The 27,479-nt window shown below is 34.6% G+C and overlaps 3 protein-coding genes across 3 annotated transcripts; 1 reads left to right on the top strand and 2 right to left on the bottom strand.

Annotated features, from left to right (window-relative positions):
• Nucleotides 1-2,108: 2,108 nt before the first annotated feature.
• LOC125221192 (nematode resistance protein-like HSPRO2) lies at nucleotides 2,109-3,812 on the bottom strand. The gene has a single exon (XM_089066132.1). The coding sequence runs from the start codon at nucleotides 3,759-3,761 to the stop codon at nucleotides 2,352-2,354; it is 1,410 nt and encodes a 469-aa protein (XP_088922258.1). The 5' UTR covers nucleotides 3,762-3,812; the 3' UTR covers nucleotides 2,109-2,351.
• Nucleotides 3,813-15,801: 11,989 nt separating this feature from the next.
• LOC148931386 (Ribosomal protein L10 family protein) lies at nucleotides 15,802-17,935 on the bottom strand. Its single transcript, XM_089066021.1, has 4 exons — nucleotides 17,487-17,935; nucleotides 17,318-17,386; nucleotides 16,545-16,643; nucleotides 15,802-16,463 (listed from the first exon to the last, which is right to left on the bottom strand). Exons 1-4 carry the CDS (start codon nucleotides 17,742-17,744, stop codon nucleotides 15,927-15,929), a joined length of 963 nt encoding a protein of 320 aa, XP_088922147.1. The 5' UTR covers nucleotides 17,745-17,935; the 3' UTR covers nucleotides 15,802-15,926.
• A 5,344-nt stretch (nucleotides 17,936-23,279) lies between these two features.
• On the top strand, nucleotides 23,280-26,775 carry LOC125202011 (uncharacterized). Its single transcript, XM_048100326.2, has 6 exons — nucleotides 23,280-23,416; nucleotides 23,513-23,608; nucleotides 24,432-24,569; nucleotides 25,264-25,551; nucleotides 25,751-26,074; nucleotides 26,289-26,775. Exons 1-6 carry the CDS (start codon nucleotides 23,384-23,386, stop codon nucleotides 26,655-26,657), a joined length of 1,248 nt encoding a protein of 415 aa, XP_047956283.2. The 5' UTR covers nucleotides 23,280-23,383; the 3' UTR covers nucleotides 26,658-26,775.
• Nucleotides 26,776-27,479: the final 704 nt, after the last annotated feature.

Raw genomic sequence — 27,479 nt, 5'->3', positions numbered from 1 at the left:
TCTCGCTGATCTCACAGTGCGACAGCTCAGCCCCAACTGTTTGTGGGGCTAGGATTCACTTCTGTTCTTCGTGTGTCATTCATTGTCAGTGATAACCGTCACATCGTGTGACGTTAGGAATGACCTTTCTTCATAGTGTCCTTTTACTCATAGACATGCGGCTAATCTAATAAAGTGAAAATAGCATTCAATAGGGAAGACATTTTGGGTTATAGTGTAGTAGGTTTAATGAATCTTAAAATAGATCTCATTTTTCAACCTAAGAATAAGGTGTCTTTATGCAACACCTCAATCCTCACTTCACTTTTGTCATTTTGTGAGCTCTTATTTTGTGGCTTGTTTTGATTTTCCTTCAATTTTTGTTGATAGAGTCGGTAGCTATTGTTTCTTGTAGTCATTTTTCTGTTTGTTGTCTTTTATTTTTGCTTTGATCAGTGCCCTTTGTGATTTGTGTGAAATGGTATTTTGTTCTAAAACACAAGATTGCTGGCACATAAGTAATGGATCAATTTTTCCAATATGTATACTATTTCATATGGTAACCACAATCAATATTTTAAGCAACAAACCGTGTCCTCCTTCATTCAAAATGGATCAATTCAAAATAAATAAGTACACTGAATATTATTTATTCGAAATGTAGATTTTAAATCAACCTTTGGTTTTTTGTTGACACAAATTATTTGTTGTCAAACACATTTCAAACATTTTTGCATTTCATAAGCAAAATCTGTATGGATGCCTGTGCTAGGGCCTAGGAGTGGCTTGGGCCAATATGACAAAATGATTTCCAAAATATTCAATAAAATGTTTTGAAAATTAAAATATAAATGGGCTTAAAATTATTAAACTCGTGGGCCGACTGACTGGCCTGGCCTTGTCAAATAACGGGCCTAAAACTTTGATCTCTATTAGTTAAAATGGGCTGAATATCTAATCCAAATTTACAGTCTTCACATCTTTAATTTGTTCGAGTGAAATTAGCTCATTGTTTTAATATTGTAGTTCATTTTTCGTTGCATTTATCATTACTACACCTATTCTATGTTCAGTTTCTATATCTAAATAGACAACCATTGTAATAACTTTATTTTTATAGATTTAAACTGATTCAAGTATTCAAAGTGTATTACAATCGATAGTACTATAAAATTCTCTTGATGATGGTACTAATATATTGACATTTTGAACATATAAGACAATGTTTGAACGTGTCAAACCTAATTGGGATAGGAGAAGACAATACTTTTGTGCTTCATGAGAAAATGGGTATGGCATTGTCCAATTTCCTTTTTCTTTTTCCACAAAGACAAACGAATAATCTTCGGTTATAGTAATAGAGATTGGTCTAGCTCAAGGAGTACAAATAGTAGGGCATATAAGCGATAGGGCTGTCGATCTACGTATATGTATCCTTATTATATGACTGAATATCGATTATTAGATAGTAGTAGTATATGTAATGTGAATTATCTTGGTTTATCTTAATAACATTCTACTTTCATACGCATGTCTTTCAATGTGATTCATTGTTGTTACTCGATATACTCTTATTAGCTCCCTAGTTAGTATGCCTTCGGCTTGTGAGTTGTTGGTATTTTGATTTGTATATTATATGATGATGAGTGATCTTTTGATAAAACTACACGATACTCGAGTTACTTTTTTGTCATTCGAAACATTTTTATTCTAACAAGGAAACTAGAAATTAAAATTAACCTAACGTCATTCTTATAAGTTGCAACTAACCCTCTCAAGCTTTTTAATAATTAATTCTCATTTGTAACTTTTCACATTTCAAATTCTTCAATGTGATAGCTCTTCTCTTCGCTCACTGTGAAGTAAGGTAGTGTTTGGAGACTAGTTAATCGCTCAATTTCCACATGTCACCCTACATCAAAATCAAAATAAAGATGCCTCAAGTTAATCCAGTGTTTCAATGTGTTTGGCAGCTTCTGATTACTGACCCTTGACATTCTTAATGTTTGCAAGCGACTGAGTTCACCAATCCACTCCGGCAAGTCTTCAATATATGCATCTGAAAGATCGAGATTTCTCAAATGTATCAACTTTCTAATTGAATTTGGCTTTGACGAAAAATTGACGAATGCTCATAAATATAACTATAGAATATCACTTTAAAATAAAAAATATTGGATGGTTGTTTACGTACATGCAACATACTAGAAAGATCATTCTCCATCTAAATCGGATGAGTCACTATTGCAATGAATCATAGTACTTACTATAATATTTAAATTCATAAAATAATTAATTTTTCATATACCAAAAATTTGACTAAAATCAGCAAATTAAAATCCATCTCCTATTTGACTGAGCCCGCCACCGCGTCACGAAACACTCCGCCGCCGCCACTCCGGACTACACCGCCCCGCCGCCTCATGGCTCCACCGCTCCCCCAGAAACGTCTTCGCCGCGTCCAAGCTCGGAAAATACGTCGGCTCCGTAAATATCTGGCTCAACAGATCGCCGGACTCAACGTTCCCCTTCGCCTCCAAGCTCCCCATCACCACCGCCAGCAGCTGCTTGTAGCCGAAGTAAAACCTCTTCACCGCCGCCTCCACCGCCTGCATCGCCTGCAGCAGGTGGATTTTCGCGAAATCCTCCTTTTTCCGGTACAGCTCCATCGCCGCGTCCTGTATCCTCGGTCCGCCGCTCGGATCCACCTCCACCTCCAGCACCGCCGGCACCGTGTGCTTCAGATCCTTGGACGATTTCGTGATCTCGACGAGCTCGCGCGATCGGAAGCAGAAGAGCTCCGAATCGGAGCTCGCCTTGATCACCAGCTGATTTTTCAGCTGCAGGAAATCATCCGGATCCATCAGCAGATGCAGATCTTCGATCTGATTCAAAATCGACCACACCTTCTCCAGCAGCCAGCAATCCCTCGCCGCCCTCTCCCACCGCCGCGAGTCGATTTCCTCTCCGATCCTCGCGATTAGCCCCCTCGCGACTCGGATCCACGACTCCAGAACCTGATGCGTCGAGTAAACCGTCCGATTTTCGAAATTCTTCGTCTCCACGCCGTCGATTGAGCACTTTTTCAGCGAGTGCACCGCCGCCGGCTTGCAGATCTGGTCGTAGTTGAGGCTCGGCTTCCCGCTCAGGTTCGGCTCCCCCAGACCTAGCGTGTACGGCAGCCCCTGCATCTGGCACTCGATCGAGTACTGGATCCGCCGCGCCACGCCTTCGTACTTCTGCCACGACGCCAGCCGCGGCAGGAGGCTCTCCTCGCTGACGTGGCTCACCACCACCGTGTCGTCGTCCGCCATCTTCCACACCTCCGCCGAGCTGTTCGTCGGCGCTAGGGCGCCGGATTCGCTCGACAGATCCACAATCGGAATCGCGCAATCGTCCTCGCACAGATCGGCGATGATCTCGATCTGCCTCATCGCGAGAGCCTCGATCCGCCTCCGCCACTCGCGGCGGTTCACGTACGGCCGCGCGTCGGATAAAACCGTGGAAATGAACCGGAAGGTGATCTCCAAGCCGGTAAAAGCCGGTTTAAACACCGATTCACTTCTCCAATCAGGAAACTCCGTCGCATCCCACAGCTTCCGCAGCTCCGGCAGGCGGAGGTACTGCTCGTACGCCGAGCACGACGACTCCGACGCGGCGGCCAGCTCAGCGCTGCGGAGCTTCGGCGGAGGAATCGTGATGTGCAGCTTGTTGGATAGTCTCGGCGATTTGCTGGAGATCTCGGCGCCGATCATCTTCGCTTGCCAATCGAAATCCACCATTTTACATGTGAATTATGAGTTTAATTTTGATTTTTGAATTTGAATTGGGGGAAATGAGGGAGGAAGGGGTATATATAGGGGGGAGAAGAACAGGAGAAAGGCGTGTGGAAGGGGAGAGGGAAGAAATTGTAAAGGCGCGGCGGATTTAATTAATTATTTTAAAATGAGAATTATTATTTTTTATTTTTAAAATAAAAAGGAAAACCTTATCCGTATACAGATATACCTAACGCAGTTGTTTGGGGGATTATTAACCTACTACGCGTCGCTGGTATTTTAACCAATAGTTTAATGCCGCGTGGTCGAGTATGTGCTTAGGATACCACTACATTCTTCTATTATTACCACTACAATCTTCCAAATTATTACTACCATTTTCTTTTTTTATCATCTCATTTTCCTTCATAATAATAAAATAAACAGCACCTTATTACTCCCTCTGTTCCGAATAATTCGTCTCACTTTGAACAGACACGAATTTTAAAAAATGTAATGAAAAGTGAGTTGAAAAAGTTAGTAGAATATGAGTGCTACTTTTATATATTAATAAAATGTGAGTGGGAATGAGTTAGTGAAATATGAGGTTCACTACCAAAAATGGTAAAAAGTGAAATGAGTCAAATTATGTGGGACGGACCGAAATGAAATATTGGGTCAAATTATTTGGGACGGAAGGAGTATTATCTTCTGTTCTATTTTTCATTTTTAACATTTTATTTATTCTCTCTTACTATATTTTATCCTATTCTCATCACTTAATTTAAATAATATAATTTTCTTAGATTTTATACTAAAATTACTAAAAAAATATGAGGTAGAGATAGTAATTCTGATTGTTAGACGTTTGATTTTATTCTAGTAAATTTTGTAATCTTATTGCAAAATGTTTAATATTGTTTCGTTCACGAAAAATAGTTATATTTTTCTATTTTTTTCCATCCACCTGTCTATATATTTATTAAATTGTGTTATTGTCTCTAAGACTATTTTTATAGGCTGGTGTAACATTAAGATAATTATAAAAAGTATTCAAAGTTTCTATGTTATCTTAATAGAATTAAAATTCATTCAAAATTTTGGAAAGAAAAATTAAATACTACAATGTTTTAATTAAAGAATTGGTCCAATTTGCATACTAAGATTATTCCATAAATGCTTCTCTCCTAGACTAGTCATAGGATCCTTCATTTGTTGATCTAATCTATGTCATTTTCATTTATGCATTTTCCAAGGATATTAAATGGATATGTGGATATCATTTTCAACTAAAATACGAATAGTTGTTAAGGAAATATTATGTGGTAATAACATTACATATATAATGGAAATATATCCAGAATTTAATGAATGAAATTATTGAAATACACGAAAGAGATTGATATGATATGACCAAATTGTAATATCCAATATCCATATTATAAATAAATAAAATAACAAGAAAAAAAGCTGAAACTGCCACTTTTTGCATCCATTCATAAAAATTTCACACATTTTTTTCAATTTATTTAAATAAAAAAATATGTATAGTAGTAATAAAACCTATACTACTATAACTTAGTAACTTACCATACATTTCACATATTTCAAACAAGACTCTTATTTCAGTTACATACTACAAATTATTAAAACTTGTGTCAAATTAATATCATTTGATAATTATATTGTAAACTGTAGGAATATAAGTTTGACAAATCACAAACTTATCCGAATGGATAGGCATGTTTCTTTAATTTTTTTTTATTAATGGCAATATAAATAAATATTGAATGAGTAATTGAAGTTAATTGCAGGGATAAATTGAGAAAGTGTGATGGATTATAAAATTAACAAGACAAACAATATGAATATTTAATGAATTCCTAATCTGATTGGCCAGCAGCACTTAATGAGTATAAAGAGAATATGCTTCGAAATTTTTAAATAAAGAGGTAGATGATGAGACAAAGATTTGTGTAATTAAGTGTTAGAATAAAATAGGATATGCTCTTACAAAAAGAGATTTTTGTCCTAAATGTTGTATACTTGTATTGCGAATAACTTTTTGTCCTAATCGTTGTTATAATAACGTAATCAATGTGGCCAAATTTAATATATCTTCATTTTTATTTTTTTCCCTTTTGGAACGATGTAAATGCTTTCTCTCTTGTATTTAGTTTTGGGCTTGTTGGGGAAGGATATTCTTGCCATATTAGTTGGGTTACAAGGATCAACAAAGTTTTATCAATGAAATGCATAATTTATAAGCAAACTAATGTTACCAGGCAATTCGTTGGTAGTATATTAACTTCCATAACCATTTGTTTGGTAGAAGCAAACTATTATGTTTATTTGATGGAGCTACATGGCTTGTTGATACATAGCATGATAATACTAATATGAAATCTTTGGTTTGATATCATCATCATACATAGATACACGTAGTATTAAAAAGATTAAACAATTTATAAGTTTGTCCTATTATATTCGTGATTATGTTTACAGATATAACGTTTTATATTTTTGCTAATATGTTATACAACATCCATCTCATAGAAATAATCAATTTCCACTTATATAAAGTTATCCTAAACTCATTACTTGTACATCAATCGTCAGCATACGTAGATACACATAGTATTAAAAAGATTAAACAATTTATAAGCTCTTACATTCATGATTATTTCCTAATACAATTGGCGATTTACGTAATGTTTACATATATAACGTTTTTTATTTTCGCTAATATGTTATACAACATCCATCTCATAAAAATAATCAATTTCCATTTATATAAAGTTATCCTAAACTCATTACTCGTACATCAGTTCATTTATAACTTATACCACTATAACGACTCTCACTATCCACTAATATTATTTTATTTTAATTACCATTTTACTCTTCTCTTGCTTTATCAGTTATGCATTAATTTTAGTGTCGTCTCAGATTTTCTAATTTTTATAAAGGAGGGGAGGAGTATTATTTTAAAATTTTGATATTTCTGTTCTACTAAATGAACTACTTATGCCAGTATGATATTTTTTTGGCTCGAGCATTTGCACTAAAAAAGAACTATCACGATTAAGTTGACTCATTAATTCATTTCCAATTTAGTGAAATAAAAGATGATGGAAATGGAATTAATTAGAGCATGCAAATGAAATTTAATCGAGGGGCAGAACCGTCAATACGCATGGTTCAAACTTCCATTTCTAATAGTGGAAATGTTTCCGTTAATTAGTCTGGGATAAGATTTAGACCAAAAACACGCATGGTTTCAAAGTTTGGCGGCCGAAACTCTTGTCTGAAAAACGGTCTTCACATTTCATTTCCGCGTTTAACGCTGCTGAATAATTGTGTCTTAATTTGACTTTGGTCTTTATACATATCCACAGACAAAATCTAGATAATGCAACCTGGTCCTAAATTGTATATTTATTTACTGTTTGCTTCCTTTTTTATTATGAGATCCTTCTTCATTATATTCTTTAAGAGCATTATTTGGATACGTTGGAGCATCCTTAACCCCGTTCCGGATTTGGGCCGCAAGTCCTCTCCACGTCATCATTCCCTCAAATTAGGGGTTCCAGGCCACAACTCCATTAACTCCGCAGGCCACAACTCAGGCCACAACTATTCATTTGCACTATTCACAACTACAACATATTTTAATCGTAAAATAGAATACGTTGAACAATTAAAATCGGGAAAATTCATTGTTCAGTCGAAAAATAGAAAATTAAAAATCTGAGGAAAATTTTTTACAAATCCTAGAAAAAAAATTATTAAGACCTAGAAAATAAAAATTACATCCTAGAAAAAATATTAAAATAACTTAGAAGATAGAAATGGAGAAATTGGTGGAAGAATGTTGAAGAAATGGATATAATAAAATGGCAAAAAAATAAAAAAAAAATCAATATTTTGGGGGTTTGCGGCCCGTCCCGATGCATATAACCCTGAGCCGGGCCGGACCCTGGGAGCGGCCCCGGCACCGTCCCGGGCCGTGACTCTCCCCCCTCCAACGCTGAAATCGGGCCGGGACTCGCGAGTTGTGGCGCGGCCCAGTAGCGTTAAGGATGCTCTTATGTGTCGTCAAATAGGTATATTTGCTAAAGTAAATTCTACGTATTCAGATATGTTATTGTCGATTTATCGTGTGATTTTTCTCTTTGCGAGCCGTTAGTACTATTTATTAGTTTGTTGCTGTATTGATATGTCTTGTTTATGTTTTTATTTTCAATTGTTATCAATTTTGTTGGATTTCTTCGCCAATTTTCGCTTCGAGCCTTTTCATGACCCTCATTAAAAACATACGATGAGTCTTGACGAATTGATCCTAAGGTCATTGGTAACTCGGACCACAAATGGGCTCGGACTGCAAAATTGTCGATGTAGTGTGGTTCGACCTCGTGCGTGCAATATATTGCTTAATATTCCATTTGGATAAAAAAAAACTTATTTTCCTTCTCAAATAGAGAATATTGTTAAGGATATGCATTAATAAAGAATATCTTTTTCATTAAAAAGCAATGGTTGCAATTTAATATGAGAACCTTAATAGCTTTAACAAGATTTATGGTGCTAACGGACGGCAGGGCTTTATATATTTCTAGCCTAACATTATTCTTATTTTAAATATAATTTGGATTGGTTCAAGTAACGATAAATTGTATGCCTAATAGCACATAAATAAATAAAATTAAAAGTTATTACTAGCACAATTTTAATAACTAATTAATGTAATATCTAGTCCCTAATCTACATAATTAATCTTTTGACTAAGTGGTGCTAACAACCATGTCAATTGTCTATAATGGTCTAAAATTTCATCATCGACAGCCTATAAATTAATATCAAAATAAAACCAAAATTTATCATACATGTGTCCTCTAGGTAAATAATGAACGTTTAACAAATACTCAAGTGTTGGATTTATTCAATTGAATTACACATTTAATAGTGATCTTGTTTGTACCTCCACCAAAATCTAAAATCTCTTGCATTTCCTTTTATTTAAATTTTATTGCACATTAATAATGTGAAGTACTATAAAAAAATTTTAAAACGCATTGAGGATAATTTGTTAAAGGCTAGCCATTGAAAAAAATTGGACCAGCAGGCGCTATAGAAACACAATTTTCACTAAGATAATGGATTATTTAGTGGAGCAAATGGAGTAATAAAATAACTTTACTTTATTATTCGTAATTTTGGGGAACACAACTCGTGTTTACAAGCATTTTCTCCCATTATGTTTCACACTAGAAAAGGGATGACAGCCCATTATCATTATGTATGAATATATCACTCTTTCTTCCATCCCATAATTGGCTATATATATTAATAATTGTACTATATCCTATTTGCATTTAGTGTAAAGCGCCCAACCACTCTATACATACCTCATCATTCCCCAAAAACATTGCACATTTTATTAATATTTTACATTATTTTAGAAATGGGCAAATTGAAAATACTATGGTCGCTATGTAAATTCCTTTTGATAGTATGATGTTTTTCAGCTAAGCGACGTCGTTTTATTTATGAATAGATGATAAATTAACTCATTGATGGAGAAGTTTACGTATGATTTCTCAGCTTCCATATCAAACACAATTTCGCCTGAATCATTCGTAAATAATTTGAAATAAATACAAATTTAATGATTTTGTCATGCTGAACTTTAAAATTATGAAACAGACCAGAATTTGACCAAATTTTATAATTAGATCAATAAGTTGTCGTTTAGAAAATAGCAATCCCTTCGTCCCAAAGTGATGAGACAAAGTAGGAGAGTATGAGAAAAGATAGACTTTTTGCCAAAAAATGAAATAACTCAACTACTATAGGATAATTCAAAAATGAATACGACTCAAATATCTTGAGACGAAGAAGTACTACTCCCTCCGTCCACGAAAAATAGGGCTATTCCATTTTTATCCCTCGTTTGGAAAAATGATACTAATAAATAGTTAACGTGGAGAGAAAGAAAAGTAAGAGAGAGAATAATATAGACAGGAGACTTCTCTGTATTATTCTCTCTTATTTTTCTTTATATCCACTTTAACTATTTATTATCATTTTTCTAAAATGAGAGATAAAACTGGAATAGTCCTATTTTTTTTGGACGGATGGAGTATATATTTTTTTTAATAACTTCTATATATACTTTATGTAATTTAACTCATTTATCTACAAAAGCCATAGATAATTCACCATTGTATATCTTAATAATAAAATTAAGTTAATTAATTTTTCACTCACGAAACACATTACCTACTTGTATTAACATATTTATTACACCTATTTTTAGATACCGTCCACAACTACTAACACATTACGTGGCAGATCACGTGACAGTCATGGAAGGGCCACGTGGATTTATTGGTGACGTGGGCCCAGTGTCGTGGCAGAAGATGGTTGGGTCAGCGGTGTTCAAACAATGAATGACATATATAATCGGATTAGATTTTGCCCTTTTTGCAAGGTGTTATTTGGCTTGCAAGCTCAGACAGAGACAGGAGTCGCGTGAAATGCCTTCATAAAACAGTTGTAATGTTGATGAAAAGGTCTTTCAAATTTTTGGTTTTAAATCGAGATTACAATAAAGTAAAATAATCCAATCTTCACTTATTTCTCTCGATTCTCTCGATGTGATTTGCAAACTATTTTATACAATTTTTCTTACGAGGGATGCGCTAAAAGGACAACACTCAATGTTATATGTTAGACTGCAATAGTATAAACGTTGGACTGTAATCTACAACAATATATAGATTGCAGTCTAGCGTATTGGATATTGCAGTCTAGCGACTAGCGTATTGGATATTGTAGGCCGCGTCACCTTGCAATATTATATCCAATTCTCTCAATATTATATATGCTAAACTGCAATAGTATAAACGCTAGACAACAATCTACAACAATCTATAGATTGCAGTCTAGCATATTGGATATTGCAGGTCGCGTCACCTTGCAGTCTAGAGTATTGGATGTTGCAGTTCGCGTAAATTTACCCTTGCGAATTTTTTATGATTGCCACATGGCAGGTGATTATTCGTCCACGTGTACAAATGATTGATTAGGAATGATGATATGATGTTATTTTAAGATGGGTTGTCATTTTAACACATCCTGTTCTCATAATGTATAAATAAATTTAAGTGTTTTTGTTGAAAATTTTATGTATCTATTTGGATTTGGAATTTTTTTGTCAATTGTGTAAGATGTTGTTTTCTTCATTCCTAATAAGTGCCCCATTCCTAATTTTGAGAATAAAATTGTACCATCCTCCCCAATTTATCCTTCTTTATCACCTTTTATAATTTTTTTAACTGTTATTATTTTTATTCACGAAATAATATTTCATTTTGTCATCTCAAGATGTCCATTCACATCTATTATAACGATAATGTATAATGATTTCTTTTACGTTTCACTAAACTCACAAGAAGTCAAAGTTAGTACTCCCTCCGTCCCATAAAAGTTGAGTCGTATTCCTTTTTAGTCCGTCCTAATAAAGTTAAGTCATTTCCCTATTGAAGAAAAGACAAAACATCTAATCACTCTTTTTTATTCCATCATTTACTTTACTCTCTCTTATCTTTCTTACTTTTTTTCATCTCTCCTATTTATTTATTAGTATAAGTTCTTAATCTCCGTGCCCAAAAGTTTTGTCTCAACTTTTATGGGACGGAGGGAGTATTAAAATTATGAATTAGGACATAAGGAGTATTAGTAATACTACTATTCCCTCCGTCCCACTTTAGCAGTCCCATTAACTTTTCTGTCATCTTTTTGTAAAAATGATAAAAAAATAGTTAAAGTGAAGAAATGATAAAGTAAGAGAGACAATAATATAGATAAAACTCTTCTCTATATTATTCTCTCTTAATTTACCATTTCTCCTATTTAACTATTTTTAATCATTTTTACAAAAAGAGTGAAGAAAAGTCAATAGGATTGATATAGCAGGACAGGGTAAGTATTTTAGTACGTGGGTGGAAATAAAGTAATTATCATTTAATTAGATGGCTAAGGCGAAATTGAGTTTTGTATTATTATTCGGTTAATTGTATTAATTCTAAAGTCAACTTCACGCAAAATTAATTTAATTTTGACGTAGGAATTTTATCCCTTTTAGGTGACAAATTTAATTTGGGGAAATCTTAACTCAATTCAATCTAGAACAATTTGAGAATAATTTAATCCTCACTAATCAAAATCTCCACGTATTTGAATGGATATGTATTGATAAGTAGATAATTTCATTTCACAAACATATAGGATTGGGTTGGAATGTCATAGGCGGTTGACTTTGAAGACGAGTCAAAATTAGATTTACGTGGTTGGTTTCCTAGAGTGCAACCATACCATGTGTTGTCCCGATTATACCCTTCTTTTCTCGACAATTTTTTTCTATTAATTCTTTTTAGGGTCACCATTTTTCTCTTGCCTAGACACAACATGTCAAATGATATTCAACTTTTAAGCCGCAATTATTGAAATTAAAATTCAAATGTTGATTTTTGAATAATTCAAAATCTCTTTGCTGTTTTCTAAATCAAAGGTAGTACTATTTAGATTGGTATTGACTATGTAATAGTGTATCTAAATAAACAATGATCTTGAATTCTGCAATTAGTGTCGCTTGCCATTTATATTTTTAATTTAAAAAGGGCTATTATATATGAATATTAATGGTAAGTAGTCAAACTCATGGACATAATCTTTCAGACATAACAAAAAGTCTCAACTTTAACATTCTTTGCCATTTAGACATATCAATTTTCTTTGCACAAGAATGAAATTGAGATTTAAATATTTCAAAAGTTAAATGAGAGTGTTTGAAGTCTAGCTGTTATCTAGATTGTCTTCTCGTGGTACATATTTCATCGATGAATATCTGACCGTTGATCAGTAGTTGAGTTAGGAGTTTGCGGATAGAGTCAAGGCTTCATGGTATTACGAGTTGTGCCGATAATAAAATTGGCATCACGTGAGATAATAATCCAAACGATAGACTTTAAAAGCGCGCGATCAATTTCCAATGTTTACGCCAAATAGAAGTCTAAATCTCGACTCTGGATGAGTCATGAGTTTGCAGATGGATTTAAGGCTTCGTAGCATTACAAGTTGTGAAATTGATGTTTCGATGACAAAATTGACAACAAGAGAGCTGACGTTCCAAAACAATAGGCTCCAAAAGCTCTCAATCAAATTTTCAGCGCTTACGCCGAACCGATGTCTAAATCTCAACTCTAAACGTAACCGAAAAATACAAATACATAAAAAAAAATGTTTGAATGAAATAATTTAGTAAAGTAAAAGCCAATTCGCCTATCAAACACTAAGCTTTACACCATAGACATAGTCATCGTTTGTGACAAAATGATATAAAGATAGCTTGAGAACATTATCCAATGAGTTTCTTCAAACTTTACTTATCTTGATTCTTTTCTTGTTTGGTTTTATATACTTTTTTGGCCTCCATTTCTATGTGTTTGGATTACAAACACATATCCAACTAATTCTTTTCTATTGTTCAACAATTCTTGATTTCTTGTAGGAAAGAATATGTTATCTACAAGTATATAAAGCCAAGTTTATAGCCCACTTGTAAAAGAATTCTTGTTCGTTGTGACTTTGGAATTTCAAATTAACACCCTACTCCAACTTTAACACATAATAACTGAATTTTCAAATTATTTAGAGGCCTAGTGATATCATGCACTTTTCTATCTCAATCTTTATGTTTTTTTCTCAATTATGTACTAATTTTAAAGTTCTACCAATTATTTTGATGGTTTGATGTGCATCAATTCTATTTATGAGAACAAAGGGAAGTTCTTTAAATTCGAAACTAATCTAGTCCAATGGATATCATGCACTTTATTTATCAATCTTTTATGTTTCTTTCTCAATTATGTAATGATTTTATCTTGATATTTTTATGTGTGTCAATTCTATTTATGAAAATAAAGGGAAGTCTTCTAAATTCTAAACTCATCGAGGTCTTATCATAGATATTTTATATCATAAAAATTTATACAAATGTTCTCGAGTTTACTACATCCAACTTAAAATCCAAACAAATACTAGTAACTACTAATAATTAGAAAATCCAAAAAGTTTTCCCTAATCCTTTTTAAGAGGTAACTTGTAGTGCTTCTATAAGCCCACTTGGCTACAACAATCTTGAGTATGGGATAAATATCATTCATTTAAGCCCTACAATTTTGTCTAATAAATAAATAAATATATAAATACATGAATTGTACGTACATAATATTTCTAAATTTTGTTTTCAACTTGATCAATTTTGTTATTAGTTATGATTTTCTTACTATATTGCATCAATTATACTTTAAAAGGTATGATAAAAAATTCTTAGACAAATCAAATATAGAGATAAAATCCAAAATTTTTAGCAAATCTCTACATCAATTGCACCAAAATCTTAATGAATTCATATTTTATCCTGAATCCAAATACTTTTCCTGAATGTGGAAATATATAATGCAAGGATAAATATGCAATATATTATTTCATTTTTAATTAACTAAAATCCAATAATATATATATAAAAAAAAAATCTATGCTTTCTAATTTTAGAAGCAAGTGTCAATTCATATTGAAGTTTAAAGTGGGGTGAGAATCACTCGGCGCTGACTACTTTATTCATTTTGTTACTATTTTGAGTTGGATAATAATGGGTCTTATAAGGATAAAATTTTCATGATATTTAATTCTAATACAATGAATGGGAATCTTGATAGGATACAAATGTATGGATAGCATATGGATTGGTGAGGTTCTCAATTCTTAGTGGCGTTGAGAGGTATGGATTTATATTTAATGCATAAATGCCTACTATATGAATTTCTCCAATCATGAAAAGTTTCACTCCCCACGCAAGTTGTCATTGCCTGATCAATGGGGATGTGGGTACCAAAAACTATTAAAATACACCACTTTTTTTTGTAAAAATATGATACTCTTTCCTCCCATAAAATATTTGCATATCTTGGTGTTATTGAAAAGCAACTAACGAATTTGATAAGGATATTGTTAGCGTCAGTAAGCATATGTGGCGATTGTCATTTTAAACAAGATCAGAATTAGTCGAGTTTTCCAAGTCATCATTAGCAAACTATGAGGTTCATAGAACCCCAAAATCTCTGTCAATGTCGGAAATTAGATACGGTGTGACAGTTATCACTAACAATTATTGACGAACAAAGAACGAAGTTGGTGGAGAATTCCTACCTATCATGATCAAGTTGTGGGCTCGGTAGACCCATAAATTGCTGCTGATATCATAAAGTATAGACAGTGTGTCAGTTATCACTGACAATAGATGACAAACACAGCACCAAGTTTACGGAGTTTTGGCCCATATAGTTACACTGACAATAGATGACAAACAAAGCACCAAGTTTGCGGAGTTTTGACCCATATAGTTAGATAGTACTCCTATATTATGTTGAGTGGGAAAAGAATTCCACTTATTAACATTTTTTTATTAATTAATGACAATTAATTGTGAATAATGTTAGATTTTAGGGCAACGCCCTAATATAACTAAGGGTGCATTGGCTTTTCTTTCGGACCGGCATAGTATTAATTTTTGGCTATTTGGATTGAGTGTATAAAATGTCTTAAAAAAGCATCTTTTTTCTCAAATTGTGATCAAGAATAGAATACCCTAAAGGAAGGCATCACTTTTCTTAAATGGTAGCAATTACCTACTCATCTTGCTAACTACGAGTATTTACTTATTAAATTTAATTTGGCAGCATATCATCCAATTTTCTCTAAATTGCATCTTTTTCAAAAAATTTATTTCTAACAAACACTCTTCGACGAAAACGAATTTCACCGAAATATTATAAACTTAAAAATTATCAATTTGGCAGCATATAATCCATAAAGTTTGGTTCGTCTCGCTCTTTAGCATCCAAAAATGATATTAGCTTTCTAACTATATTACTATTAAGAAACAAATAGAATATAGGAGAATGCTAATAAACATAACATTATCATAAAAAACAACATATAAGTTCAAGGAAAAAACTCGATTCAAGTATCAAAAGAAACTAGTTCCAGCAACGGGGAAAAAAAACAAAGCATGAAGTTCATAAAACGAGAGATAATATAATTCAAGAGCAGCAGACTAGCAGCTTAATCGAAGAGACCGAGACCCATGTCTTCATCAGACTCCTCCTCAGGCTCTTCCTTCTTCGCCTCTTCCTTGGCAGCCGCAGCAGGAGCATCACCACCAGCCGCAGCAGCAGGGGCAGAAGCTACGAGGAACTTGCTGGGATCAGCAAGGAACTCCTTGACCTTGTCAGCTTGAGGGAATGAATAGTCAGTCTCGACCGCAATGGCCAAGGCATTCTTGTAGGCATTGATGAACATGTGTGGTGCAGCAGCGAGGGTTGGGTATGAGATGGCCAGGGACAGGGATGTGACCATGGAAACACCAAGGGCGAACTTCTCAATGAGGTCCTCCTCGGTCATGTCGAGCACCTCAGGGCTGAAGACAGTTCCGTTGTCGTACACTGAGGTGACGACAAGACCGTATGAGAAGGGACGGATGCCAAGCTTGGCAAGCAATGCAGCTTCGGAGGAACCCACTTTGTCACCCTTCTTGATGAGCTCGACAGGGGTGATGATTTCAACAGTACCCTTGTTAATCTTGGTGGGAATGTTAAGCACCTGGAGACATATATTAACAAAATTTAGAATCATGAGGAGAAAAACACGGAATAGAAACCAGGAATATTTAATTACAATTACCTGGAAGAAAGAAGTCTGGGATGGGTCGAGTCCAGTGTTGCCTGGTGGGACAACGACATCAATTGGAGCAACCAAACCAACACGAGCAGGGGCTCCAACCTGATGAAATTATGACAATTGCTAGATTAGAAAAACAAATAGAACAATTAAGCACAGAACAAAACAGTATTAAGACATTAACACAAAACCAAATTTCACCACATTAAACAGGGTACCAAGAGTATGAGAATCTAATTTCTGACTGCAAAACCATTGCAACAAACTAAATAACACTAATCATATTAAACAGAGTAAAACAAGTTTAAATTTAACTAATCCAGCAAAGTAAACAGTAGTAGATTATAATGGATAGCTATTATCTATTCATCCAATCACAAATACAGATACTTCAAAATAGTGTAATTGGTGTAAAGAAAAAAATAAAATTCAATAACACCATAGCAATTACAGCAAGCAAATCAAATTGAATCCAAAATTAAGCAACAGCGGTGTTCTAAATTGGTAGAACACAACAAAAAGGTAGACTTTTTTATAACATTCATTAAATTACAAACATTAAACAACGAAAATATATTTCAAAAACAAGCAAGACATTATTTTTATCAATTAGAAGAATTGCTCTATTAAAACAAAAAACAAACAGAGCAATTCAAGTGAAATTAAGCTTCACATATACAAATGAGTTTCATTAAACTAACAATAACAGTACCAGTGTAAATTAGCCATCAAAAGCAATACAAAATGAAAAAATCAATAAAATCCAATCAGCTCACCTTGTATTTGGCAACCTCCTCACTGACTTCCTTCAAATCACCCTTGGTGAAGATCAATCCAACGTTTCCCTATCCAAACACAACCAAAAATCAATCAAATTCAAAAATCCCCAAATCTAATCAAATCATCAAACACAAACCTTCACAAAAAAGGAAAAACAAAACTCACAACAAGGAGAGGAATCAGGTTGAGAATCGCCTGATTCCCGGTCTTCTCAGCGTGGATGCGAACGGATCTCTTCATCATAGTGTTCTTCCCCATGAGAACCACGGAGTCGCCCCTCAGCCCCTTCCTGATGTTCTGGAGCTGCTTCGAACCGACGTTGTCGGCGAACACCACCAGAATCTGAGTGTACTCATCGATGAACTGGCAGAGCTTCGAATCGTAGGCAAGCTTCTTGTCGCTCTTTGACAATTTAGGCGCCATTTCTTCTCAAACTAAAATTTACTAAACCCTAGAATTTGAACGGAGGAGGTACAAAAATGAGGGCCTAGACGGAGCGACGGAGGCTAGGTCAAGGCGGACGGTGGCGCCGTCACTTTAACCTCTTCGATTCAGATTTGGGGATTTTTGGCGGAGAGGAAGACTAAAACCCTAAAATGCTGGTGAGTGTTTCGGAAGAGTGAGGTGATTTTATAGTGAGGGAAATGGATGACCTAAAATGGACGGTCAAGATTTGGCGTATGGTTACACGATGATCTAACGGCTGCTGCTGTGTTATAGAATTGGGCTTTATATTTGGGCTTAGTTACCTTTTTACAAAATCTTTGGTTCTTTCCGAAGGAATTGGGCTTTATTATGTATTTGAAAATATTAAAATCAATTTTTATAATTTGAATTTATATTAATAAATTAAATCAATTAACTAATTGATATAATAGCTTAGTTAAGTAAATAACATAATATTTTAAAAGTAATTTTTTAGTTAAATGTTTAAATAACTTAATTACTACTAGTATAAAAATACATTAAGATTTTCTTGATAAATTATTAATCATGAGCATAATAGTAATTGTTGTAATAATACTTGTATTATTATGATTCATAATTTTAATAACTCGATTTTCCTAATAAAATACATATTAATAACATAATAATAACTAAGTAAATAATATTACAATAATTGTGATTATTATTATTATTACTATAATATTGTATTTGTTATTATTATTGTTGTTATAATTATTACTCCATTTCTCCGTGATTTATAGTTTAATTTTGACTCCACACATGTTTTAAGAAATTATTTGACTTGATTAAGAAAAATGAAAAAAAAAATTAGTAAAATGTGGAGTATAAGATTTATAATAGAATGTGAGTGCTATAATTTAATTGAATGTGTGGTGCATTTACTTCGAATTGGAAAAAAGAAAGTGTAAACGAGACATTTTTAGGGAATATTATTTACGGTTGTGCGAGTCCATTCCGGTCCACTCTAAAGTGAGTTGGGTTGGATTGGACTGAATTGAGCCAGAATTTGTTTGTACATCTCCAGGCCTAATATCTGGCCACTTCATAGGTGGGGCGTGTTTGAGTTTTAATTGTGTTTATAAAAATTAGTAAATAAATCAAAGTGATTTCTATATCTTAATTAGAAATGGTTTAAGTTGAAATGAACCTAGAAGTTAAAAAGATTGACTAGGGCTAATTAATTTGGATATTTATGTTCTTCATATAGCAAGCATTAAAGACCAAATGACTTGTAAAATTATGTCTATACTTCAATACATGATGGATAATGTGAGAGACAAGTATTTTCAAAATTTTCTTACATATTTGAAGTCAATAACAACATCGCAAACTTATTTGTTTTCTTACGGATGAGCTCCTTTTTTAAGGGAAAAAAAGTTTGACTAGAAAGAATTACTTTCGATATTTATACTTAGCGGAGACCAAATGATTCTATACAATAATGTTGAAACTTCCACACGAGTATAATTCTATAGTAATAGGGGCGTTTTTCCATTTCCGTCCGTTCCATAGTAATAGAGTCATTTCCCTTTTTAGTAAAAGTCAACACATTTTTCCACACCTACTTTACTTTCTCTTACTTTATTCTCTCTTCATCTCTCTACCTTTTTCATTTTCCACTTTATTATCTCTTTACTTAACTCACCTAACACAATTATTCTTAATGTGTTATTCTTAATCTTCGTGAGTAGAAAATATGGTTGTTGCTCCTAAGTCCTAACAATTCATGGAAATACGCATCACTATTCAATTCCAATTATGATGGGACTAAGAAATCAAAACAAACTATTAACACTACATATTTTGTACGATTACCAATTCTTGAATAGCTAAACATTTAATCTCGAGTTACCTTTCATCGATTCTAGGATCTTACGGATGCTCGAGACACTAAATTCAATTACTCAGTGCTCAATTCCAAAAATCATTATCGGCTAAACAAAACAATCCATCATAGACATTGTCCATCTTAACTTAAGTGAAAGGGATGGGAAAAGTCTACACAATTTGACAATTATAGATGGACATTCAAAGATAATTTCATAATTTAATCCCAAGATGAAACATGGAATAAAAACTAATTCAAGACGAAAATCTGATCAAATAGTCTAATTACATGTTTTGACTTTAAACTAAAAAACGCGTATTTTCTTCATAAATTTCATGGGTTTCACTCGGGCTGAGTGGTTTTTTTCACCACAAATCCACTCGGGCGAGTGGAACTCTATGTATTGAAGACGACGATATGGTCACTCGAGTCAAGTGGCTTTTCGCTACAAATCCACTTGGACGAGTGGAACTCTCTGTGCTGGAGACACAATAATCACTTGGGTCGAGTGGCATCTAAAAATCCATTCGTCCGAGTGGAAGCTTCTATAGTCACTCGGGTCTAGCTAATGGAACTCTCTAGAATCAAAAGCACTTTCAAACTTCATCCTTTGGCTCCTAATTTTGTCTCAACTCCATTTTACACTTTAGGTCACGTACGACATTGGAAATAGCATGCTTAAATGAGTCCAAACATGTGTAAAATTACTAAAGTTTGATGGGATAAAAGACTATATTTGCTTCGCATCACAAGGAAAATTCTTTTACCTATCCTACTTTTTTTCATGATTGATGGAGAAAGAGAACCTGAAATTGTAATTGATAAAACTTGAAACCTCCTATCAGTTGTCAAACCTCTTGATGCATATGTCAAACCTCTTGTCAGTTATCGCAACATTAACTTTTTCCAGCCTAGCTATCCATATTCATTACAAAGATTTACTAAAAAGTAAAAATAGTTTAGATAGTAAATGATGTCCTCAAGGAACAAATGCAAATGTTAACATCACATATAGAATGACAACTTTTTTTATATTTTTATAGGAGCAATTATCTTTGAGTTGTCATTGAACGTGTTTTGCTAATAGCCTAATACATGTAAGAGGATACAACTTAAAATCCTATCAAATGGCATTAATTCATCTAAGGCCAACTCTTGAAAAGTTACTTATACTTCCTCTGTCCCATAGAAATAGATCATTTGTTATTGACACGGTTTTTAATGCATAGTTTGTAAAGTAAGAGAGAAGGAGAAAAAATAGTTGAAATTGTGTAGTGGATAGTAGAGCTCTTTATACTTCCTCTGTCCCATAGAAATAGATCATTTGTTATTGACACGGTTTTTAATGCATAGTTTGTAAAGTAAGAGAGAAGGAGAAAAAATAGTTGAAATTGTGTAGTGGATAGTAGAGCTCATAGATGATAATGTAGTAAAAAAAGAGGAGAAAAAAAAAGAATGTGATAAATGAATATGAATTGTATGAGACAGATGAAAAAGAGACGGATGAAAAAGAAAATATGTAGCCTATTTCTGTAAGACGGAATGAGTATACAAAAACAACTCTATCATAAGAGAAAGATTACTGGAAATCCTATCAAATGACATTAATTCATGTAAGAGCATCTCCAATGGCCGGCTAGCCACCGGCTAGCCGATTCGTCGCGCTAGCCGGTCGGCTAGCCGAACCATTGCAATAGGCAAGCGGCAATTCGGCTAGCCGATCGGCGGGCGCTGGCCGATGCGCTAGCCGATCGGCTAGCCGCTATTGTGGCATCCCGATCGGCCAGCGATCGGCCAGCGCCAAATTATGTTTTTTTTTTTTTTTTTTTTAAAAAAAAACCTATATAAACGCGATTTTCTCTCTCTCTAAATTTCGGTACAAGAACAACATTTAACGATGGACAACAAAACTAGGCCCAATACCCCCGTTCGGCTAGCGGCAAACTATAACTGATTCAAGGCATACTTACATTTTTTTAATGTATTTTTTTAATAAATTAGTGAGGAGTAGAGTGGGGCGGTGGCTCGTGTGTGGAAGCCCGAATTTTTCTTTATTATGTAATTTTTTTGATTTTTAGTTAATGTACTTTTTTTTATTTAAATAAAATTAACGAATTTTTCCCGTATATGTGTCGAAAATTTAATTCCGTAAATGTAGTATATTTTGAATTATTTTTATTGCGGCTGGCCTAAATCTGATGTGGCAGGTGGATTTTTTAGTGTTGCTGACGTGGCAGGGGAGAGAATGGCGGCCTATGGCTAGCCTAAGCACCATTGCGGATGCTCTAAGGGCAACTTTTCGAAATGTTAATACATATAGAAGAGAAGGATTACTTGAAAGAGAAAAGAGGTAAAAATAGACTAAAATAACTTCACAGCCTAAAAAGTAAACACAACAATAATAGTATGAAGGAGAAAAAGTATGATTATCCTCTATTTCCAAGATCTATCTGTACTAATAGAATTTTAATTATATATGGTCATTTTATTTAGTTCACTCTATTTTTATTGCACATCAACACAAATTTTGCTTTTAATTTAAATAAAAAAGGATTTTATAACCATTGATATAAAAGTATACATCAAAATTCAAAAGCTGCAAAGTAATGGTTGGTTGAGAGCAATAAACAATGGTTTAAAATAATAATTGTTAAGAAAAGAAAAGATTTGTCATGATCAAATCACCATAAATTAGGAATCAATTACACAAGTCAATTACCATGTACACTCTCCGTCCACAATTAATAGTCCCATTTCTAAATGGCGCGGGTTTTAAGAAATGTTAAGAAAAGTGGGTGGAAGAAAGTTAGTGGAATAGGAGTCTCACTTGTATATATTAGTTTTAAATGATATGTGAGAGGAATGAGTTAGTGGAATGTGGGGTCTTTTTACCATTTATGGTAATTATAAACCGGGACTCTTATTCGTGGACGGACCAAAATAGAAAAACGGGACTCTTATTTATGGACGGAGGGAGTAATATTTCTCTTAGAATAGAATTACCATGCATATTGCTTTCCTTAACCCTCCGTCCACGAATAAGAGTCTCGTTTTTTTATTTTAGTTCGTCCAGAATAAGAGTTCCGGTTCACTTTTACCATAAATGGTACTAGGGTCTCACCTCCACCTGACTCATTCCACTCACATTTTATTTAAAACTACTCTCTACGTCCCGGATAATTCGTCCCAGTTTTCCATTTCGGTCCGTCCCACACAATTTGTCTCATTTCACTTTTACCATTTTTTACAGTGGATCTCATATTCCACTAACTCATTCCTATTCACATTTTATTATAAAACTAATATATAAAGGTAGGACCCACATTCCACTAACTTTTTCAACCCACTTTTCATTACGATTCTTAAAACTCGTGCCCGGTCAAAGTGACCCAAATTATCCGGGACGGAGGGAGTAATATATACAAGTGAGACCTTGTTCCACTAACTTTTTTTCTACCCACTTTTATTAATATTTCTTAAAACCCGAGCCGCCATTGAATCAGACTCTTAATGACGGAAGGAGGGCGGAAATTAAACAATAATTACCCAAAACAGATATGCTTCATGTATGTTCATAGTAAAAGCATGCATGTCTTTTCTTAGCAAATAACCTCTGCTTCTTCGAACCACCTTCCACTTGAATGTGATCTCTTCATCTCACTACACCTACTTCTTCCCCATTTGCACCTCACAAAAATTCAAAAATACCAGTTCTCCTCTCTGATTCGCTGCCTGCGCGCTGTGCCTGAGTCCTTCGCAGTCAAAGATGGGGTGGCCGAAGGGGAGACCGAGGAGAACCGTGCGTAAACTCATCTCTCTCGGCTGTATTTCGCTTTTGCACCGGTTTTTGGGGCTGTTTTCGTGTGCTAACACTTCTAGGGTTTCGATTTCTCAGAAGCGGCTGACGCGGATGGACGCGGCGGTTGACGCGATGCTGCCGTTCGGATTTTCCGAAGCTACGGTGAAGAATCGCGTGAAGAAGCTGCTGAAGGTAGATTTGTGAGCTACATTTGACTGATTTGGTTGCGATTTCTCCATTTCTCTCTGTTTTTGTGGTGCTTATTTGTTCTGATTTGGTTGTAGTAGTCGCATTGTTTGAAGTTAGGTTAAATAATCTAGCATCACACTTTGATTCAACTAAATTGAGTAGAATGAAGCGAAAATCGTCTCTCTAGGCTCAAGTTGCTAGCGAAAATCGTCTCTGTAGGCTCAAATTATTCCATATTTGCTAGAAAGTAGGCAATGCTTTGAAATCTGGTTTCTAGTAACATGTAATCCTGTTGTCAGAAGAAGTTTGTGATGAGTGTAAATGATTTCCTCATTGTTTGGCACTGCAATTTTTAATCGGAATGGGTCGATAGGTCTTTTGCTAGCTGGAGCCTGACTACTGATCTTCTTTCAGTAAATTTCAGAGATGAATTGAGCTTGCTGAGATGTTCATGACCAAAATCCATGTGTGAGCTTTGTTAGTTGAGGCTGTAAGTTAAAGCAGAGCATTCGGGTTCCAGTGGTCTTGTTTTGTTTTAGGTTAAGTTGAACTGAAGTTTGTATAAGATCAAAGAGACAAACTTTTCTAAAAACTTTCCCTTGTTTATTGTTTAAAGGTTCTTCCATAATCCATTAGTTCTTTTGCATTTATCAACTTACTTCTGTCTTTATGAGTGTAAGACAATCAAACATATATGTGTAGAGTATATGAGTAAATTTTCATGGTGTGCGGAATTGAGCAGAACAAGTGCATGCATGTAAGCAGAAAGGTGTCACATGTTGAAGAATAACTGTGTATTTGATTGTACAATATTTTTCTTATATAGGAATATGGTGGAGATGAAGGATGGCCATTCATTGAAGAATCGGCATATTCGGTACTTATTGAGTCCATTCTTGCAAATATGAATGACGATGAGCAAACCCAACTCGAAGAGAAAGATGCGCAGAATGGACTATCTGAGGTATGCCCAATATTAGAGCACTCTTTTTATCGTGTTTTTCTATAACAGCTTTAAGTCATTTATTCTATTCTGGTGTTGATCTGTTTTCTATTTGAATGTGTCCTGCAATAACTAACACTCATTTTTCCAAACCATGATCTGTGCTCACAAATTGTTTATGCAAAAACTGAGTTTGTAGTATAGCATCTACACCATTGAAGGTTTTGTTAGAGATCAATGAAGATTCATTTGTCTTTAAATTTTGCCTCTTATTTCACTATGTACTCTAATGCACTAGGTCCATTTTCACTTGGTGTGAGTGAAACCTGGAATATTTGGATCTTTTTACTAACATTGAAATATTTGGGAGTTTAGTGAATCGAGTGGTAGTTCATTAGCTTCTTTGGAGATGTGGTAGTTCATTAGCTTTTTTTGCGAATCAAGAAATGAGTTGGGCCTTAACAAGTCATGCAATGGCAATATGCTAGTAAAAAGGAGTTAAATTAGCTGACTTTTGGTGCCATTGCTTTTACAATGGGTTCAGAAATCAATTTAATTTATATTCCAAAAGCTCTCAAGTCTCAAGAAGATATAATTGTTCTGTCTTATGCACTATATAGTGACCATATATGCTTGATGATGTTCGATTTAGCTAGTCAGTTGTTATCAGTTAGCATTTCATCTTAATCAACCAAATCCACCACACTATTCTCAGCCTGTTGGAAATCAAGAAGCAAATCAGCTGTCCAACAAAACCTATGGCGATGAGGAACCTGGCTGCAGCCGAGCTTTGGATACTCAAGAAGACGTTCCATCAGATATTGTGGAGCCCCCCTCAGAAGCAGTTGCAGAGGTTACACCACTCCCATCATCATCAACACCTCGAGACAGCAATTCTCTGCTGCTGCTAGCCATGAAACGGAAGATTATCCTTGATGATGATGAGTTCATCGCTTTAAAACCAGCTGCATCGACGGCCATGGGAGAGAGAGCCACCCTAAATGTGAGCAAATCAACTCAATTTATATTATATGTATAGAACATTTGATTTTGCATTTCAATGTGTTTGTTCTGCTTTATGCAATATATAGTCTTGATGATGTTGGGTTTTGCTAGTCTTTGCTCTCACTTAGTTCATTTTCTCTAACCAACTCTTCAATTGCTTGTATACTAATCAACCAATTTCACCACACTATTCTCAGCCTATTGTAAATCAAGAAGCTATTCAACTGCCAGATAAGCCCCGTGGCAATGAGGAACCTGGCTGCAGCAGAGCTTCTGATACTCCTGAAGACGTTGTTCCATCTGATATCATGGAACCCCCCACAGAAGCAGTTGCAGAGGCTACACCACTCCTATGCTTATTACCTCCTCAAGACATCGCTCCTCTGCAGCAGTCAGCCATTAAACGGAGGCGCTTCCCTTGCTATGGTTGGATCGACAGCGATGGGGATGATGAAGATAACGAATTCATCATTTTGACACCAGCTGTATCCACAGTCAAGGGGAAGGGAGCCACTCCGAAGGTGAGTAGATCAACATAATTTATATTCCAAAACCTCTTAAGAAGAGATGATGTTAGAGAACTGATTTCGCATATCAATAGTTTGTACTTCCTTGATGATGTTAGAATTCGTCAGTCAGTCGTTATCACTTCGCATTACATGAACTTACAACACAATTTAGTTCATTTTCATTAGCTTGTATCCTAATCAACCACTCTCACCACACTACTCTCAGCCGGTTGGAAATCAAGAAGCGATCCAACTGTCAGACAAACCACATGGCGACAAAAAAACTGGCTGCAGTCGAGCTCCTGATACTCAAGAAGTCGTCGTTATTCCATCAGATACCACCGTTGCAGAGCTAACACCGCTCTCAGCTCCATCACCACCCGGGGTCACCACTCCTCAGCTGTCACAGCCAGCCATTAGACGGAAACGCCTCCCTTGCTATGGTTGGATCGGGTGCGATGAGGATGATGATAATGAGTTCATCAATTTAACACCAGCTACATCAAAGGCCACGGGAGAGAGAGCCACTCTGGATGGGATTGCATGGACGAAGAAACGCAGGTCAAGATGGGATGTCAAGCCCGGTGATCCTTAGCCGGTTAGGCATTCAAAGCTCTCATCTAGTCCATAAACTGGATTCATGTAAATGTATAACCTCATTGAATGACAAATTTTAACTGATTATTCAACATGATGTTTGCTTTTTGTGAGTACTTCTCGAGATTTATCTTGTTTATGTTTGAAATATGACCTGCTTTTGATGCAAGTTTTATTCAAGAATTTTATAAAGACATCAGGTTTGTTTCTTAGTTTGAAATTACAACGACGATTTATTTAGTTTTTGAGTTGACTACATTAATTTATTTTTTAGTTAGTTTTGTCCCATTTGATCTATGTTTATTGATCCACATTATATAAGATTATTTCTATTTAGTTACTTATTGTTGTATGCTTTTTTGTTGTTTTTGAGTATTGATTTTGTATTTTATTTGTCGGCTGCTATGGAAATGATAAAGCGCAACTTAGTTGGTAAAATGTAGCCCATAAGTTAAAAGAATCATTATTAATTTTCTTTTAAAATCTTGTAAAAACATGTATGACTATAAGCATTTTTACACTAGTCGAAAAAGCCAGTGACACAATATTTTTTAAAGTAAAGGCCAAAACTGGTCCGCACATATGTTTGTTTTATGATTTTGGTCATATACTTTATCTTTTAAACTTTTGCAATCTGAACATTTCAACCTGAATTTTGACCGATTTTGAACGGTTTTAACTCGAATGAGATTGTTAAAACCATCAAAATCGGGTTAAAACCGTTTAAAAAATTGACGGAATTGTTAGTGTAGCACTAATTGTCATCCGAGTTGAAATGTTCAGGATGCAAAAATTCAAAAGATAAAGTATAAGACCAAAA

This window comes from Salvia hispanica, chromosome 2 (genome assembly GCF_029641045.1).
Source record: "Salvia hispanica isolate PSC_SH4W2 chromosome 2, Shi_PSC_v1, whole genome shotgun sequence".
Lineage (NCBI taxonomy): Eukaryota > Viridiplantae > Streptophyta > Magnoliopsida > Lamiales > Lamiaceae > Salvia > Salvia hispanica.
This window is presented reverse-complemented; position numbering and strand designations above follow the sequence as displayed.

Bases quoted from the DNA above. Each gene is read 5' to 3' on its own strand.
- LOC125221192 (XM_089066132.1), bottom strand. From the start codon at position 3,761: ATGGTGGATTTCGATTGGCAAGCGAAGATGATCGGCGCCGAGATCTCC.
- LOC148931386 (XM_089066021.1), bottom strand. From the start codon at position 17,744: ATGGCGCCTAAATTGTCAAAGAGCGACAAGAAGCTTGCCTACGATTCG. The intron at 17,387-17,486 runs GTGAGTTTTGTT...GTGTTTGGATAG, and splicing joins ACCTGATTCCTCTCCTTGTT to GGAAACGTTGGATTGATCTT. The intron at 16,464-16,544 runs GTAATTGTAATT...ATATGTCTCCAG, and splicing joins CCCAGACTTCTTTCTTCCAG to GTGCTTAACATTCCCACCAA.
- LOC125202011 (XM_048100326.2), top strand. From the start codon at position 23,384: ATGGGGTGGCCGAAGGGGAGACCGAGGAGAACC. The intron at 24,570-25,263 runs GTATGCCCAATA...CACTATTCTCAG, and splicing joins CGCAGAATGGACTATCTGAG to CCTGTTGGAAATCAAGAAGC. The intron at 26,075-26,288 runs GTGAGTAGATCA...CACTACTCTCAG, and splicing joins GGAAGGGAGCCACTCCGAAG to CCGGTTGGAAATCAAGAAGC.